We start from the raw sequence: 18,530 nt of genomic DNA on the forward strand, positions 1-18,530 counted from the left end.
TTTTCCTGTTAACTGTTTTGAAATATCTAAATAGCAATTCCATTTTAGGTCACTTTTGGGATACATCAGGGTAATGTTTTTGACTAGAGAGCTACTATAGTCACAAGAGCAGATTTCCATATGTACCTTAGTGTTAATATCTTTTCCACAGGAACACCCCACATTCTGACCTTCACAGTTCCATCTCACTAAACACATTGAGCATAACGACACCTTGAGAGAATTCCCAGTAAGCAATTTACAACACACATGACTCCTGATAATTCAAAGCTGACTTTAAAAGCACTAACATTTTCCAAGATTGGTATTAAGTGATTTTCAAATGAGCCGAGAGTGTACACCAGTGATAACTGAATGTTGTTCTCTCTCTGGCCTTTCAAACATGCAACTATCAAAATATGAAATAAGCAGAGGAAAATCAATTCCAGTGTTAAAAAACAAATATAATATGCACTGGAGGCCTGTGGCTAATGGTTTGCCTCAGGGGTTGGTGCTAGACTCATTGCTTGTCATCTATATCAACAATTTGGATAAGAATGAACTAGGCAAGGTTAGTAAGTTTGAAAACAACACTAAAACAAATGGTATAGTGGACAGTGAAGAAGATTATCAAAAATTACAGGAGGGTCTTGATCTGTTGAGGAATGACAAGAGGAGTTTAATTCTCATAAATGTGAGGTGTTGCATCTTGAAAAGCCAAATCCGGGTAGGACTTACACAGTGAACAACAGGGTCCTGGGGAGTGTTGCACAACAGAGGGACTTTGGAGTACAAGAATTTTGGTTCCCTGAAAGTGGCATCACCAACATTTGGTTTTGACGCAAATGTTGGTGAATAGGATTATCTTGGTAGTAAAAAAAAAGCTTTTGTCACACAGACCAAAAGTCAGAGTACTGAGTATAAAAGTTGTGAGGTTATGGTGTGTCTGTACACACTAGCAAAGTATTGTGAACTTTGGCTGCACTGCTATAGGAAAGATGCAATTAAACTGGGAAAGATACAGAAAATATTCTTCACTGGCTTCAAAAAGTCTTTCCAGGTAAAGCAGTGCTTCACCTACAAGTTCATTGTGGTCATCTATTATATACTGTGCTCCCGCTGTGGCCTCCTCTACACCAGTGAGACCTGATGCAGATTGGGAGACCACTTGCTGAGCACTTTTGCTCCACAAAAGACAGGATCAGCTGGTGACTATCCATTTCAATTCAGCTTCCCATTCCCAACTTGATGTGTTGACCCATAGCCGCCTCTACTGCCATGATGAAGCTTGGAGCAGGGGTCCCCAAACTTTTTTGTGCCATAAACAAGAGGGGTCCGTGGAGCCGAGGCTGGGAACCCCTGCATTGGAGAAACAACACCTCATATATCTGGACAGCCTCTAACCCTTGATGCATGAACATCTATTTCTCTGACTTCTAGTAATTTCTCTTCCCATCTCTCTCTCTTTTCCATTCCCATACTGTTTAACCTCACACCCTTTCTCTTCTTCTCACCTGCTGATCAGCTTCCTCTGGTTCTCGTCCACCTTCCACTGTCCTTTCCTATCAGATTCTTCTTCAGCCTTTTACCTCTTCCACTTAGCATCTCCCAGATTATTTCATCCCTCTCCCTTACCTACCCACTTTCCCCCTCACCTGGTCTCGCCTATCACCTGTACTTCACTACCCCCACCTTGTTCTGGTTTCTGCTCCCCTCCCTACTAGTCCTGATGAAGGTAGCCCAAAACATCGACTGTTTATTCCCTTCAATACATGCTGCCTGACTTGCTGAGTTCCTCAAGCATTTTGTGTGTTGCTCAAGATTTCCAGCATTTACAGAATCTCTTGTGTTACACAAGATATTTGAAAGGAATTTAGCAGGACTTGAGAGACTGATTTATAGGAGATATTGGACAGGCTAGGACCTTATTGCCTGGAGTATAGGAGACTGAGAGGTGATCTAATAGAGGTGTATAAACTCATGAGGGGCACAGATGGAGTGAAAGCTTTTTCCCCCAGAGTAGGGGAATTAAGAATTGGAGGGCATAGATTTAGGATGAGAGGGAACAGATTTAATAGGAGCTTGAATGGTAAATTTTGAATAATGGATGCCATCAATATGGAATGCGTTGTCAGAGCAGGTAGGTGAAGCAAGAATAATAACAACTTTTCAAAGACAGTTGAACACGTACATAGGAAGGATTTGGGTGGTTATGGTCAAATACTGGTAAGTGAGGATGGGACAGCCTGGACAGTATAGATCAGATGGGCTGAAGGGCCTGTTTCTGAGCTGTATAATTCTATGCTTACTTGTTTGATATTAGTGAAAATTAACATCCATAATCTTCTGGGGTACACAAATTCATAAGGGAAGAATTTCCATTTCCATTATAAGGAGCTGATCTCTTACACTTGGAGTGTGCTTTCTAGTTTCAAACTCTTCCACCAGGGAGAAAAATCCTTATTAAGTCAGTCTTGTCTAGTCCAAACAGTGCATAGACGATGATGGACCGTTGTTTTTTCCATTATCGATTTCATTATTATTCATATTTTTACACAAGTTAACTGCAAGCCCAAATTTTTGAACTCACAATTACTTTTATACTTATGCAAAATTTGTTAATTCTTAAGTGCATTCACAGTTCCCCTTTTAAATTTACTGTCTTGGTCACCAAATTATATTAAAGCAGTTTATATTAATCCAGGGGCTTTCATTGCTGTGGTGAGAAGATTGTTTATTGCACTTTTGGTGGTATTCGGTATAGTTTTGCTGGTGGAAAATCATGTATCACAAATTTGAATGGGTTTTTTGAGGAGGTGACCTAAAGCAGGGATTCCCAACCTGCAATGCACGGATCTCTTGGTTAATGGTAGGCATCTATGGTATATAAAAAAGGTTGGGAACCCTTGACCTAAAGGATTGACAAAGGCAGATAGGTCAACATTGTCTGCGTGGACTTTAGCAAGGACTTTGACAAGGTCCTATATGCTAGACCAGTTCAGAAAAGTAGAATATATGGGAACCAGAGTTGAGTCTGTGAAATGATGGTAGGAGGCAAAGGGTCATAGCAGAGGGTTAACTTTCAGTTTGGAGACCTGTAGCAGGGATCCATGCTGGGTTCTCTTTTATTCACCATATACTGTATATTAACAATTTGGAGGGTGAAAGTGGTGTCATTGGTAAGCTTACAGATGGCACCAAAATTGGTGATACAGGTGAACCTTGTGTTCTGGCTGTTTGGGTTATGCGATTTCACCCTAATTACAACCCAGACATTTGAGATATGGAATAAAGTTCATTCTCACAAAACTTATTTGTGGGGGGAAGAAATAAAAATTAGATAAATCAAATAAATGAACACAATTTTATTTTAACTTGTGTCTTTTGACACACACACATAGATGAAATGGGTTCCCAAGATGGAAAATGACTTTCTATGAAGGAAAATCATGATATAGACTGTTTTCTATGAATGCAACCCTTGTAATGTGGAGGTTGCCGGTATAGTGAACAGTGAAGGAAATTGTTTAAGGATAAAGTAGGAAAGTGACAGAATTTAACTCAGACACGTGCACAGTGAGTCATGAGAAGCTGCACATGCTGGGATCTAGAGCTAAAAACAAATTGTCACAGGAACTCAGCAGGTCACACAATATCTGTAGAGGCAAAGGGATAGTCAATATTTCAGGTTGAGACCCTGCATCAGAACTCGAGTGCAAAGAAATGTATTTTTGGAACTTAACCTAATATAGGACATACACAGTGAGGACCTCAGGGTACAAGTACACAGTTCCATGATAGTAACGCCACATATAGACAGAGTAGTGAAGAGGCATATGGTATTCCTGCCTTTATCAGCTGAGCCATTGAGAATGGGAGTTGGGATATCATGTTGCAGTTATACAGATGTTGGTTAGGCCACACTTGGAGTATTGTGTGCATTTCCGGCCACCATGCTTTAGAAGGATGCACAAGAATGTGGCCCAAACTGGAGGGCTTGATTTGCAAGGAGAAATTGGATTCGGATGGATTTGTTTTCCCTTGAGTGAAGGCAACTTGGTCACCTTTATAAAGTGCTCTAAATTTATCAGGAGCAGAGATAGGGTAGGGTAGTTAATATCATGGATTTGATGCTGCACGTAGCAGAGTTTTGAAGAAAATGACGAGATCACTGATCTGTTGAGGGGGGGAGAGGGGAGACTGCCTTTCATTGCTGGTAAGATGGCTCTGCTATGGAGAGGGGAGACTGCCTTTTCACCACTAGTGAGATTGCTATGCTACAGGGAGGGAGAATGTTGCCCAGGATTTCTGCATTTTGGATGTGGTGTTATGCCTGCAGCCCCTCCTTTTTGAGATTCGCAGGATCGCTATTGATTTGGGTCAGGAGACCCAGGAAATGAGAGAGAGACGTTCGGAATGTCTTGACCCACCCCAGCGATATAAAGCTACGGGAAACGGCCATTGTCTCTTGGAGACGGAATTGTGTATTATAATACTGTGCTATGTGGAAGCCCTCAGGCAAAGTGGGCTGTTTGAGGGAGGGATTGCCTCATCTCAACCTGATTGACACCAGAGACCCTGTGAGTCAGGGTAAAAGAGGGTCTGTGGGAACAGCCCCTCAGACGCACCAGAAGAAGCGCTAGCAATCCCGTAATAGCGGAAGCTGGTGGGGAGGCCGTGTGCGTTCGGTTCCATTTGCCCCGGAACCAGTGCCTTTTACCACGGAAGAACGGCTTTTTAGCTAACAATGGGGAAACCAACTCCCAACGCCTCTCGAAGGATTGACATCATAAAAGGACTGGGCAAGTTTTAACCCGTCTTTCTCTCAAACCAAAACACTGCAGCTTGAATGAACTAACAGTGACTTTTATATTTCCATCGGACAATACATTATTCCCTAGACAATGATACAGCTATTTCTTATTAATTATTATTATACCCGCGCTTTTAGATTTAGTATTGACGATGTATATTATCTGTATGTTTGCATTGATATTATTTTGTGTATTTTTATCAATAAATACTGTTAAAATAGTACCATCAGACTTCAACGGACCTCTCTATCTTTGCTGGTAAGTGACCCAGTTACGGGGTTCGTAACAGTGGACTTAGGCTGCGGACTTTTTTTCAGTCTTATGGTTTTTTTGTATTCTGTGTTTTCACCTGATCTTTTTTGTCTCTTTGTGTGTAGGCAGGGTGAATGGGGGGTCGATGATTGTGCTGCCTGTATTTGCTTTATTGGTTTCGTGGCTATCTGGAGAAGAAGAATTTCAGAATGATATTCTTTGATATAAATGAATCTCTGTTCTGTTTCAAGTGCTCTACAGAATCTGGAGTTGGTCCTGTGGATTCGAGGAGAACAAATGTGACCCTAAGATGCAAGAAAGCTTGGGTAATGTTACTGGTGCTGCTAGAATTTCATTGTAGGCAAATCACAGAAGACCAGCATGAAAGTACAGCAGATGATGAAGAGGAAAGCACTATGCTCGATTTTATAATGATAGGGTTTGGTTAATGGTTAGAGAAATGTTAGTTAAATTGTATGGGGCCTTGCTGAGACTTGACCTGGAATAGTGTGTCAATTTGGTCTCCTTGCCTAAGTAAGGATGTATTTGTTCTGGTTCAGGGATAGTGGGTTTGCTGTATGAAGAAAGATTTAGTTGACTGGACCTGTCTTCTCTAGAATTTAGCAGAAAGAGAAACCGACAAGGCTTTGACAGGATGGATGGCAACTTGTCCTATGATCAGTTTGAGACTACAGGGTACGCCATTTTTGGGTCACAGGGTTATAGATCATGGACACAGGCCCTTCGATCTCAACTGGTCCATGCTGGCCAAGATGCCCATTTGCTACATTTGGCATGTATCTGTCTAAATGTCCTTATCCATGTACTAACCCAAGTGTTGTTATTGTAACTAACTCACCACTTCCTCTGGCAGCCCATTCCATATACTGACCACACTCTGTTAGAGGGGAAAAACTACCCTTCAGTTTTTGATTTAGTTTCTCTTCTCTTACCTTGAAGCTATGCTCTCTACATAGAACACGGAGCATAAAGGAACAGTTAAGATTGAGATAAGAAAATATTTCTTCACCCAAAGAGTGGTAAACCTTTGAAATTCTCTGGAGGATTGTTTTGGGATTGATAGATTCCTGGATATTATTGGCATCAAGAGGTATGAGGATAGTGTTGGAAAGAGGTGCTGAGGAAGATCAGGTGTGAGGGAATGAATGGGGAAGCAGGTTTGAAGAACAAGGTGCCTTCTCCTGCTCCTGTTCCTTATATTCAAACATGGCAGTAAAACTTGCTTCTAAATAAAGATGATACTAATTCAACAATTCAAAGTAAAACAAGTAACATCAATAGACTTCGTTTAGTTTCACAAGGGTGAATTTAATGTGACACCTGGACTTCTAATATTAAACCAGGATGAGTTTATATTGTTCCTTCAGTCATGTGTGTATGAAATATGGAACTCAGCTGAAGGCTGGCGGCCAGTCACTGTGCTGGCAGATTGCCTGGTACTGCAATGTATGTATGCAGCTGTGTCAAGAGAACAGGAGACCATCCTCTGGTGTCATTCTGAGGATTTCCCCAAAAGCAGCTGCATTTGATCAGGGGTCTGTTTTATTTCAACTGTAAGGATTCTGTCCGTTCTACAGTTTGATGGAAATATGTGGCAATGTCATTTCTTGATCAAGTGAAGAAGTGGTCTAGTGGCAGCTGAGAGTAGACGCTGGGCGAGAGAGAATAAATTCACAGACTTCAGAGGAAATGTGTGACCTCTGTTTATGTGGAATATTTAACAAGTGTTACAAATGTCAAGATTCAGCTTTATTGTCATTCCACTGGGAAAAGTAGAAATTGCCCTCAATGGCAGAGTTGCTTTGTCCCACAGTTATTAAAAACTGGATGAGGAAATCAGAGCTTTGTGACTTTACCCATCACTTTGATTGACAGTTTGATTGTGAAGATCTTCCTAACCGTAGGAGCACCTCTTGCTTTTCAGTACATTCATCAGGAACTTACGGAGTCTGGGTGATTGGGCTGCACTGTCATCTTTCAATCTCACTTTGAACTTCTCAGTAAAGGATGACACCCAAGTCATTACACGGTAAAAGAGAACTCAAGAAGATCAAGGTGAGATCACAGGTTGAAAGGGCAATTCTGCCACAACTAGCATGGTATCATTTTTGTAAAGTGATTGGACCCTACTCTAAGGAATGACTACCCAGAAGGTCATTAATGATGGCATCAGAAAGGATCTGTCAGGTGTGGATTGGTATAGGTTGTTTTCTGGCAATGGTGTGCTTGGTAAATGGGTGCCCTTCAAAATTGAAATTTTGAGAGTACAGAGTTTGCATGTTCCTATTAGAATAAAAGGCAAGGCTAACAGTTTGGGGAACCTTGGTTTTAAATGTGTATTGATGCCATGCATTTTGGTGCTTGCTTTATTATCCTCTTCCAAAAGCGACTACGTGACTGGGGGTAAATAAGTCATAGATGAGGATAAAGGGCTTTTGGAAGTTTGAGAAGAAATGTTGAACCATGCTGGGAGGTTTGCTCAGAAAGCTTGTCAAGGCCTCAAAATGTCACAATTCTGGAAGTTTTCCTTACTCTTTTAAAAGCGGGCCGGGCCACCGATTTTATTGAGCTTGTATAGTTGCGTGCAAAAGGTGTCATCACTGTTGTGCTTGGAGGAATGGAAGAAGAATAGGCAAACAGAGACCAGCTACTGTAGAGGGGGACATATTAAAGAACTTCTCTCAAGATGCTGTCTAATCTAGACAGTATATCTCATCAGAAAAGGTTATGGCTTTTCTAAGGCTTTTCTCTCTTTGGAGTGAACGAGGATGAGGGGTGACTTGATAGCAGTGTACAAGATTAGATGCAGACAGTACCTTTTTTTCCCAGGGCTGCAATGGCTAATAGAGAGGATGTACATTTGAAGTGATTGGAGGAAAGTCTAGTGGGGATGTCAGAGGTAGGTTTTTTAAAAACACTAAGTGGTAAGTACCTGGAACACACTGTTGGGTTTATTGCTATAGGCTGATATATTGGAGACATTTAGGAGACTCTTAGATAGGCATATGATTGAAAGATAAATGACGGGTTATGGACTATGTGGGAAGGAAGGGATAGACTGATTATGGAGTGGGTTTATATCGGTTGGTACAACATCGTGGGCTGAAGGGCCATTCTGTTTTATGTTCTATGACTCTTCCAGTACCACCTCCAAGTACCAAAGTAAACAGGCAAGGTGTTGATCTTTACCAGGCATAACATTCCATAGTTTTGTGGATGTGATAAGCCCAGAAAACTTCTCAATGAAATAATTTCTATAGAATTAGCCTCTGTTTTTAACTTTATTTATTTGTGGGGCAGTTGGGGATGATCAGGCTCATCCCAAAGTGACCGAGACTAAACCAAGTCTGTTGAGGAATCAGCCCTGGTGTAGGAGATGGAAGGAGAGAGAAAGGGATGTGAAATAGACAAGATCAAGACTAACGCCATTGAGGAGAGTGTTATGGAGAGCAGGTGAGGAGTACAAGCAAATAGATAATGTCACTGCAGATCTTTGCACTGAGTAGATTGAGAGTAGGAGCCTATTGTAAAAGAATACACAGTCTGTTGCCTAGAAATGTAATTGCATCAAGCTGTTTCCTTTGGCACTATGTAACTGAAAATTGATTTTTTTCTGGAATGTAGCATAATAATGTCAACTTCTGGATCATTTTGTAGCTTTTCAAATATTCAGCTGGGCATTTTTGCTACAAATCACCCTTGTGATCCTAGGGTAAGTAGTGACAGAGGGTCATCAATTTGAAACATTAACTCAGTTTCTCTTACCACAGTTGCTGCTTGACCTGAGTGTTTCTACTTACAATTCAGATTTCCAACAATTGCAGATTTTTTTAAGTTTTCATTTTTTTGAATTTACATTTTTGGGTCCTGTTCCATCCCAATGGTGCCACATTTTTCTCTAGTGCACAACCCGCAGCCACAGTTCTCCTTCTCCTATATGTTCCCCACTGACCCCCTCAACAGCTTGAACTTTTACCAAAATGTTGTGCCAGGTCTGCAGTCTCCACATTGACTACCAGCCAGACTGCAGATATTCCCAGTGCCCAAGCCCCCCCTCCCCCACCAATGTGCTAAACTCTGATGCCCACATGCCTGCACCTGATTTACTACCATGCCTGGCCATCAACCAAAGTGGTGGCTGCCCCATGGTGGCACACCTCCCAGGCACACTTAAATTTCCAGACCCGACACAACCATTTAAACCATTAATTTTACAGATACTTTTAAAAGTACAAAATATTGAACAAAAGTCTATCAAAGCTTGGAGTGAGATCTTGACCAGCTGGAAAAATGGATCTTGGAATTTAATGCAGACAAGTGTGAAGTGTTGTACTTTGGGAGGACTAACCAGGTTAGGACATACACAGTGGACAGTAGGACACTGAGGAGTGCGATAAAACAGAGGGATGTGGAATACAGACCCATAATTCTTTGAAATTGGCTTGGAAAGATTGGGCTGAAGGGATTGGTTCTGTGCTGTAGTGCTCTATGACTCTAAATAAAATGTCATTTCCACTCAACTTTCCTCCACTTGGATTAACCTCTTAGTAAGAAAGGTACAAGAGACTGCTGTCTTGCACCTTAATTGGAATACTGTGACTGATACCATCTGTTTACTACAGTGACCTTAGGTTAATGTGAAATAGGTAACAGAAGAATACTACTTTGTCTGTGACATTTCCTGACGACTGCAGGCTCTGTAACTTTTCCAGTAGGGTCTGTCTTTCCCTCATCAGCTCGTTCTGCTTCTGCAGTAGTTCCATCACTTGCTGTGCACTGGCCTGACTGTGCTGGTCCAACTGTTGGAGCCTGTAAAGAGAAAACAGCCAGAAATGTTTCAGAATGTATTCCGAATATCATCTGGTGTAATGTAAACTGGTGTTAAACTTGGTCTCTGTTTTAAGTCTTTTTGACTCAGTTGGAGTGGTGGAGAATGAGATGTGATCTTGTAGAAGAGTATAAAACCATTTTGGGCATGGATCAGGTGAGTACACTCAGTCTTTTTCCCACGAAATGAAAAATAAGAGGTTTAGGGTGAGAGTGGAGAGATTTAAGAGGAACTTTGAGAGGTAACCATTTCACCCAGATTATGTGCATGGAATGAGCTGCCAGGTGAAATGGTTGAGTCAGGTGCATTAACAACATTTTAAAAATATGTGGATAGGATAGGTTTAGAGCAGGGGTTCCCAACCTTTTTTTATGCCATAGTCTCCTACCAATAACCAAGAGGTCCCTGTTTTTTTGAGGGATATAGAAATAGCTTAGATATTAATCTTGGTAGAACTAGTCCTAAAGCCTGGAGATTAAGTGCGAATCCGAGATCATGATTCTGGCACATGGTCCATGCAAGGATACGTGCAAGAGGAAGCAGCTCCATGTTCCTTTGCGATTCAGATGGCGCAAGCGACACCTCAGGGAAGGAACTGTATGGATCTATGACCACAAGCTCCAATCCATAGCTGTGATGTGTCACCCATCAGTACACCAAAAGGGCCAGCTGATGTAAAAAAAATGAACATGTTGATCAGAGTTCTCAGAACAACACAAATATTAACACACAAAATTAAAGCAGACCAAAGAGGATAATTAAACCACCTCAGAGAATGATTGAGAGTTGATGAGTGGGTAGGGGACTGTAGTTACTCATTACAATTGAAGTTGAAAAAAAGAAAAGGGACCAGCTAGAGAATGTTGATATCTTTGTTGGAAAGGATCATTGTTCTTTGTAGGTTTATAAGGACATGGTATTGTTTCTTCTTCTTTAAAGGGGGAAGATGTGTTATCATGTGTACATAATAAAGAATTTAAGTTCCCAGTGGGCAGTTCAGTTGCAGGTAGCACATGCTCAGGTTGACCGGCAGGTCAATAATAAAATGATCTAGTGTAAATCCACACCGTTTATCTTTATTAAGAACAAACATAACATGGTTGAAGGGGTCTGATACTGCGTTGTGTGACTTGCAGATGAAATTGAATCTATAATCATATCCAAAATATTTGTGGGTCCCTGGAAGTAGACCATTGAGCTAAAAACTTTCTAAAATTTGAGACATCTCAGTCAATGCTCCTTCTACCTTTATATCCTGGTGCTATGGCTTTAAATGATCTTTCTATAATGCAAGTTCCTTTTTAACAATCTGTTGCAACTATTAAGAGCAAATGCATCATTTGATTTTGCCCTCCTCCGTGAAGTATGCTACAAACAAAACTCATGGCACTAGCCTATAAATAAAGGGGGAGAAAAAGTATTAAATGCAACAGTTCAGCATGGCTGCCACATGAGTGCACCCACCATACATTGGGCATGTGTGGCACTGATAATAGTGGGGATTGAATCTGCAAATATCCTTGGAAAATATGTTCCACTGATCTGTTTATATCTATTCAATTAGCAATGGTAAAGAATATTTCAAAGTTCAAAGGAAATTTATAATCAAAGTAATGTATATATTAACCATCATCAATTACTTTTAGATTACTATTACTCAGTGATCAGTTCAATGATGCAGTGAGTGAAGTTATCCACACTGGTTCAGGAGCCTAATGATTTAAGGAATATTTGTTCCCGAACCTGGTGTAGTGTCAAAGTGGAATTAAACTGTTTAATCACAAACAAGAGAAAGTCTGCAGATGCTGGAAATCCAAGCAACACACATAAAACGTGTGTGAGGAACTCAGCAGCATATATTAAAAAGAATACAGTTGACGTTTCGGGCTGAGGCCCTTCAACATGACTGAAGAAAAAAAGATGAAGACTCGGAGTAAGGTGGGGGGAGGAGAGGAAGAAGTACAAGGTGGTAGGTGATAGGTGAAATTGGGTGGGGGAGGGGTGAAGTAAAGAACTCGGAAGTTGATTGGTGAAAGAGATACAGGGCTGGAGAAGGGGGAATCTAATAGGGGAGGACAGAATGCCATGGGGGTAAAAAAAAGAAAAGGGGAGGAACATCAGAGGGAGGTGATGGGTAGGTAAGGAGATAAGATGAAAGATGGAAATAGGGAATGGGGGAGATCATTACTGAAAGTTTGAGAGCACATCAGGTTTGCTTGAAATAATAATCAGATATTATTATTTCCAGTAACTGCAGTTCATTGAGGTTGTTATAGCCAGGCATGGTAGTCGGCATACGCTTCAATTATCTATTAAATGCTCCCAATGGTATGCATCTCAAATAGCCCATGACAACCAAGTCCTGCTCCTGGAATTTACATTTGGCTTAGTTATTAAGCCTGGTGGACCTGTTTATCCTGACAGGAGAAGGAGAAAAGGTGGATTATTGGTGCCTTAAAAGCAGTCACTTCGGGCAGATGGGGCTCATCAGCCATGATAGGCAGTGGAAAACACTGATCTCAAACCCCTGCTGCCTTGTGGCGATATCCACTCACAGGGAAGGCTTTGGGAGTAAACCCTGAGTGAAAAATCCAGAGCTGGAGTCCCTAAGGTAGTTCTACTGGCCATTAACAATCAGTTCAATGCTAACTAGCAACTCCTATGGTGCTACTAGTACCAAACTGTATGTGTCTCTTCCGTTCTTCTAAATTCATCAGCTGCATGGAGAGGGGGAACCTGTTACATGGGCAAAAGCTTGCTCTCCATACTGAACTGCCCTGGCTTGGAAATTATGTAGACAGCTGGGGTGCAACATCCATGGTCAACCCCGACCAACAGAGGCCTCAGCTGCACAGAACAGAAACCATTCTTTTATCTAACTCCAATCAGCTAAACATCTTTCATCCATGATTTTCCTTCACTTATCCAAAGCAGGTATATCTAGACAACAAGTTGCTTTGTTCTATTATTGGTGGCAAAGCAATTGGATTGTAACTGTTTAGTAATCATGACCAGCACCAAGATCACACATCAATGCTAGAGGACTGAACTGTGCAGAGAGAAGGACAAAACAGCCCAGCTACTGTCACCAGTAAGTGGTGCTAATACAATTTTATAATTTAAATGAGTTCAATATCAATTTAAATTGGCCAGCTTTCCTTTGTGTATTCATTTAAATCTCATCTGATCTTGGCTGTGTTTCAGGCCAATGGATTAGACAGCTAATTAATGTATAATTTGTTACTGTTTTGGTTCTGGTAAGTTAATTAATGTCCATCTTTCTCTATCTGATAGTTACAGATTGAAACTACTTTCAGAAGGAGAATAACTCACAGTTGGTGTTGCAAATTAAGGTCTGCAGAGGAAGATAGTCTCTGCTGCTTGCAATTTCTAGATTATATTTTGCTACTGATGTTACTTGCTAGCAGATGTATGGAACATTTACAGATACATTGCAGAAAATCAATTGTCCAGATACTATATACTATGAGATCAAGAACATTATAGATGTAAAAAGGAATAATCATATCCTCATCATTTTCCAAATGAGTACTGTGACCTACCTTGAGGTGCCAATGTATTCAGGGCCCAATGGTCAATTGCTGGAATTAGGATAGATGGCTGCTTGGCATGGACATGGTGGGCAAGGACCTGCTCTGCACCATATGACTCCATGACTATTTGCTCTTTGTGCAGTGTCAGGTTGGTTAAGTGGTTTTCCAAGTAAAATATAAATATGGACAACATTTAACTTCATAGCAGCTATCAAATACACTGAGAGCTTAGAGTGACAGTATTACAGCTTGGGGCATTCCAGGGTTTGGAAGTCAATTCTAGTACCATTCTGTAAGGAGTTTCTGTATGTCCTCCCCGTGTAATGTGCAAGTTTTCCCCAGGTGCTCCAGTTTTCTCCCACAGTCCAAAGACTTACTGGATAGGTGAATTGGTCATTGTAAATTGTCCCATGAACAGGTGAGAATTAATCAGGGTTGTTGGGGTGGTGGGGCTGGAAGGGGCTTCTCTGCACTGTATTACTAGATGATGTATTGCTTATGATGGGTATTGATAAAGTAAATGCAAGCAGGCTTTTTCCACTGAGGCCAGGGGAGGAAAAAACCAGAGGACATGGGTTAAGGGCGAAGGGGGAAAAGTTTAAAGGGAACATGGGGGGGGTGGTGGGAGTGTGGAATGAGCTGCCAGCTGAAGTGGTGAATGCGGGCTCACTTTTGACATTTAAGAAAAACTTGGACAGGTACATGGATGAGAGGGGTTTGGAGGGATATGGCCCAGGTGCAGGTAAGTGGGACTAGACAGAAAAATGTTTTGGCACAGCCAAGAAGGGCCAAAAGGCCTGTTTCTGTGCTGCAGTGTTCTATGGTTCTAAATAAACAGAAACTGGCATGCGTTATGAGGATCTTCAAGCATGCTCCTCTATTTAATAAGTTAATAGTTGATCTAATCTTTGGCTTCAACATTTCCAACAATATCCCAACAATTGTCCAAAAATCAGTTCCAGTTTTGCATTGACTTAATGACATGACATCGTGGTCTTCTTCTACTCTAGCCCATCCACTTCAAAATTCAAAGATTGATTTAAAGTTGCAAAGATTGATAACATCCTTTTAGAATTAAATCCTTCTCTTAACCTTAAATGAATGACTCCTGATGAAACTCACCTCTGCACAGTAGAACTGAATAAGATTATTGCAATGTGGTTAGACTTGGCAATTAAAGTCTCAAACCTTTCCCACTCCCTGACCCACCACCAACAACATGAATGGGACCAACCACCATAGTGCTGTTTTATTCATAGCCCTACAATGAGGTTGAATGGCAACTTCTTGTGACTTCATTATTAGCCTCTTATTTTTCATCAATATCAAATGTACTGCAGCAGAACACTGAAGAATCTGACCTCTTATCTTTCATGTGTTTGTGGTCCTCAGTGTGTGGTAGTTGCTGCAATGTCCAAGCCACCACTCTTCAAATAAGGATGATCATAAGGAGCCTCTCTATATGTAATGGATGAGAAATGTGTCCTTGGATGTTTGTTTTAATTACCAAAGTCTTAGGATCACATGTTTCCTAGATACACTCACTGGCCGCTTCTATGTACTTCTGTACATTAATGCAAAGATCTAATCAGCCAATCATACAGCAGCAAGTCAATGTATAAAAGTATGCTGCCATGGTCAAGAGCTTCAGTGGTTAATCAGACCAAATGTCAGAAGGGAGAAGAAATGTGACCAAAGTGACTTTGACCATAGGGTGCCAATTGGGGTGGTTTGGGTATCTCAGAATTCCTGATCTCCTGGGATTTTCATGCATAGAATTTACAGAGAATGGTAAGTTACACAAAAAAATAGTGAGCAGCAGTTAATGAGAGGTCAGAGGAGAATGGCCAGATGATAGTAACTCAAATAACCACGCATTATAATAGTGGTGTGCAGAAGAGCATCTCTGAAGGTACAACACATTGAGTTTTGAAGTGGATGGGCTAAAGTAGAAGAAGACCACGAACATACACTCAGTGGCCACTTTTAGGTACAGAAGGTAGTTAATGAAATGGCAACTGAGTGTATGCACACTGGTTTTCTTGTAGTCCTCTGATGGTAAGACCATTAATATCAAGAACATTCAAGACATTTGGAGACAATCATATCGTCATGATTTTCTTCATGAATACTATGCACTATCAGGGCTGGCCATAGCCCATGTGAATAAGACCTTGATTTTCTTTACTATTTGAGGGGTTGCCTGCTAAATAAATGTTTACCTCAACTAGCAATTCCATTTTACTAAAATTACTTTCTTATCAATCCTTTTATTTAAAAGTCTAATCCAAATATAATAGCAAAAGAGTGAAATTTCAACCAGGGTTAGTGTTTTGCTTCCCTATTTAAGCTATCAATGTTCAACACTCTTAATTATTATCAATCCATTTTTCAGTTTCACAGTAAGGCAGGAATATGTTAGAAAACTGGTGTTCATGTTGTTTAATTTAGCTTCACTTGCAGAAGGAATCATTAGATGGATTTCAGTACAAATTGGTTATTTTACACAAGCAACCTGTAAGAAATCCTAATTAAAGCATAACATTTCTTGGCAAATTACTTACACATTTATCAGGACTCAGCTGGCTGAGTTCTGCTATCTGTGTGTGTTTCTTTTCAACTATTATAAAAACACAAGCATGTCCCTTACGAGCCTATTATTTATTCAGTGGAATAGTCACGGGTGGTTAATGTACAACTATTCTCAAATCACCTTCATCATATTTCAGGTTTACTGGAAACAGTAAACCACTTTGCTCAGGCTCTGTGATACCTACCCTCAGTGCCTTGCGCTTCTTGCCAAAGCAACTAACACAATCATGCAGGCAAAACACAAATAACTGATGCATACCTAAATTCCAATTTAAAAAGGCAATAATCAGGAGTATTCAGTTCAGTGTAGCTAAAGAAATCTTAAGAATGTTTTGTGCATATCTGCACAGTACTAGTTTTGATCTGTAGGCTATGCCAAATGATATAGTTGTAGGTGTGTTTTCATAGACCCCAGAGAGGAGAAATTGGCTAGGAGTCCCATTCTAGATTCCTGTCCAATGAACCCTGTGGGCAAGGAAGAACCAGTGGATGTGGTGTGTTTGAAATTCCAAAAAACATTTGATAAGGTGCCACATGGATGACACTGCACAAGATAACTAGTGGTGGTCGGAGAACTGGTTAGCTGACAGAAAGATTCTAAGTTTGATCCCTGCCCTATGCCAGCTTGGAGCAACAACCACCAGCTTCAGGGAGAGGAAACTGGCTAGTATTCCTATTTCAAATTCCCATCCAATAAGCCTGCAGGAAAGGTACACATATAATAGATGATGATTTGGGATAGAATTGGACAATTGTAATTTCCTGTGGCTCTATTTCTTTCAAGGTGCCCACCCCACACAAAAATATTGTTATATAAATATTTACTTAAGTTTTGGGATGAGGATACTGCTGCCAACATCAGCACTGATGTTTCATCTCTAACTTGGATTAACTTCTAACCCTTTCCAGTGAAGATATCTTCAAAGTACTGATGGGATTTAGACCCAGCGATGATTGAAGACAGCAATGTGTTTCTAAATCAAGAGAGTGCACCTCTTGGAGGAGAGGTTGTAGGTGGCTGTGTTCCAATTGGTCTTACTGTCCTTTTGTTTCTGGTAGCAGAGGCAATGGGCAGTGCAGAAGCGCCAGTGATTGCAAAATCAGGGTTCAATTCCTACTGTGTCTGTACATTCTCCCCATGACTGGGTGGATTCCTCTGGGTTCTCTAGTTTCCTCCTGTGTTCTAATATTTTACTGTATGGTTTAGGTTAATAAGCCATGGGCATAGTATGTTGGCACCACTTGCAGGCTATCCTCTGCACATTACAAACAATGACGCAAAACGATGCACCACTCTGTTTTGATGTACCTGTGACAAATAAAGCTAATATTTCTCTCTCTCTCTTGTTTCATTCTTTCTTTCTAAGATGCTGGTGGAGAATCCTGGCTGAGGAACTGCCGGCCACTTTGAGATAGTACTACTGTAGGCACGGTGCATTGGTGGTGGAGGGAATGACTGTTCAGTGTGGTTCATGGGCAGCCGATTAAGTGGGCTGCTTTGACCCAGATGGTGATAGAGTTGTAATCATGAGGAAATCTGCAGATGCTGGAAATCCAAACAACAACACATACAAAATGCTGGTGGAACACAGCAGGCCAGGCAGCATCTATAGGGAGAAGCGCTGTCGACGTTTTGGGCCAAGACCCTTTGTCAGGACTAACCGAAAGGAAAGATAATAAGAGATTTGAAAGTGGTGGGGGTAGGGGGAAATGTGAAATGAGAGAAGACCTGAGGGGGTGGGGTGAAGCTAAGAGCTGGAAAGGTGATTGGCAAAAGTGATACAGAGCTGAAGAAGGGAAAGGATCATGGGACGGGAGGCCTCAGGAGAAAGAAAGGAGGTTGGGGGGGGGGGAGCACCAGAGGGAGATGGAGAGCTGAAGAACAGGCAAACAACTAAATATGTCAGGGATGGGGTAAGAAGGGGAGGAGGGGCATTAACGGAAGTTAGAGAAGTCAATGTTCATGCCATCAGGTTGGAGGCTACCCAGCCAGTATATAAGGTGTTGTTCCTCCAACCTGAGTTTGGATTCATTTTGACAATAGAGGAGGCCATGGATAGACATAATAGAATGGGAATGGGACGTGGAATTAAAATGTGTGGCCACTGGGAGATCCTGCTTTTTCTGGCGGACCGAGCGTAGGTGTTCAGCGAAACGGTCTCCCAGTCTGCGTCGGGTATCACCAATATATAAAAGGCCACACTGGGAGCACCGGACACAGTATACCACACCAGCCGACTCACAGGTGAAGTGTCGCCTCACCTGGAAGGACTGTCTGGGGCCCTGAATGTTGGTGAGGGGGAAAGTGCAAGGCAGGTGTAGCACTTGTTCCGTTTACAAGGATAAATGCCAGGAGGGAGATCGGTGGGAAGGGATGGGAGGGACGAGTGGACAAGGGAGTCGCGTAGGGAGCGATCCCTGCGAAAAGTAGAAAGAGGGGGCAAGGGAAAAACGTGCTTGGCAGTGGGATCCCGTTGGAGGTGGCGGAAG

General features: G+C 41.5%; 1 protein-coding gene across 4 annotated transcripts in view; it reads right to left on the bottom strand.

Moving 5' to 3' along the window:
- Positions 1-18,530, bottom strand: part of sdccag8 (SHH signaling and ciliogenesis regulator sdccag8) — a 415,457-nt gene that overhangs the window by 7,439 nt on the left and 389,488 nt on the right. For all 4 annotated transcript variants that reach the window (XM_059985604.1, XM_059985603.1, XM_059985605.1 and 1 more), the window contains one exon: positions 9,731-9,875. In XM_059985604.1, the coding sequence (XP_059841587.1) occupies positions 9,731-9,875 (145 nt within the window). The remainder of the gene's footprint in view (positions 1-9,730; positions 9,876-18,530) is intronic.

This window comes from Hypanus sabinus, chromosome 12 (genome assembly GCF_030144855.1).
Source record: "Hypanus sabinus isolate sHypSab1 chromosome 12, sHypSab1.hap1, whole genome shotgun sequence".
Lineage (NCBI taxonomy): Eukaryota > Metazoa > Chordata > Chondrichthyes > Myliobatiformes > Dasyatidae > Hypanus > Hypanus sabinus.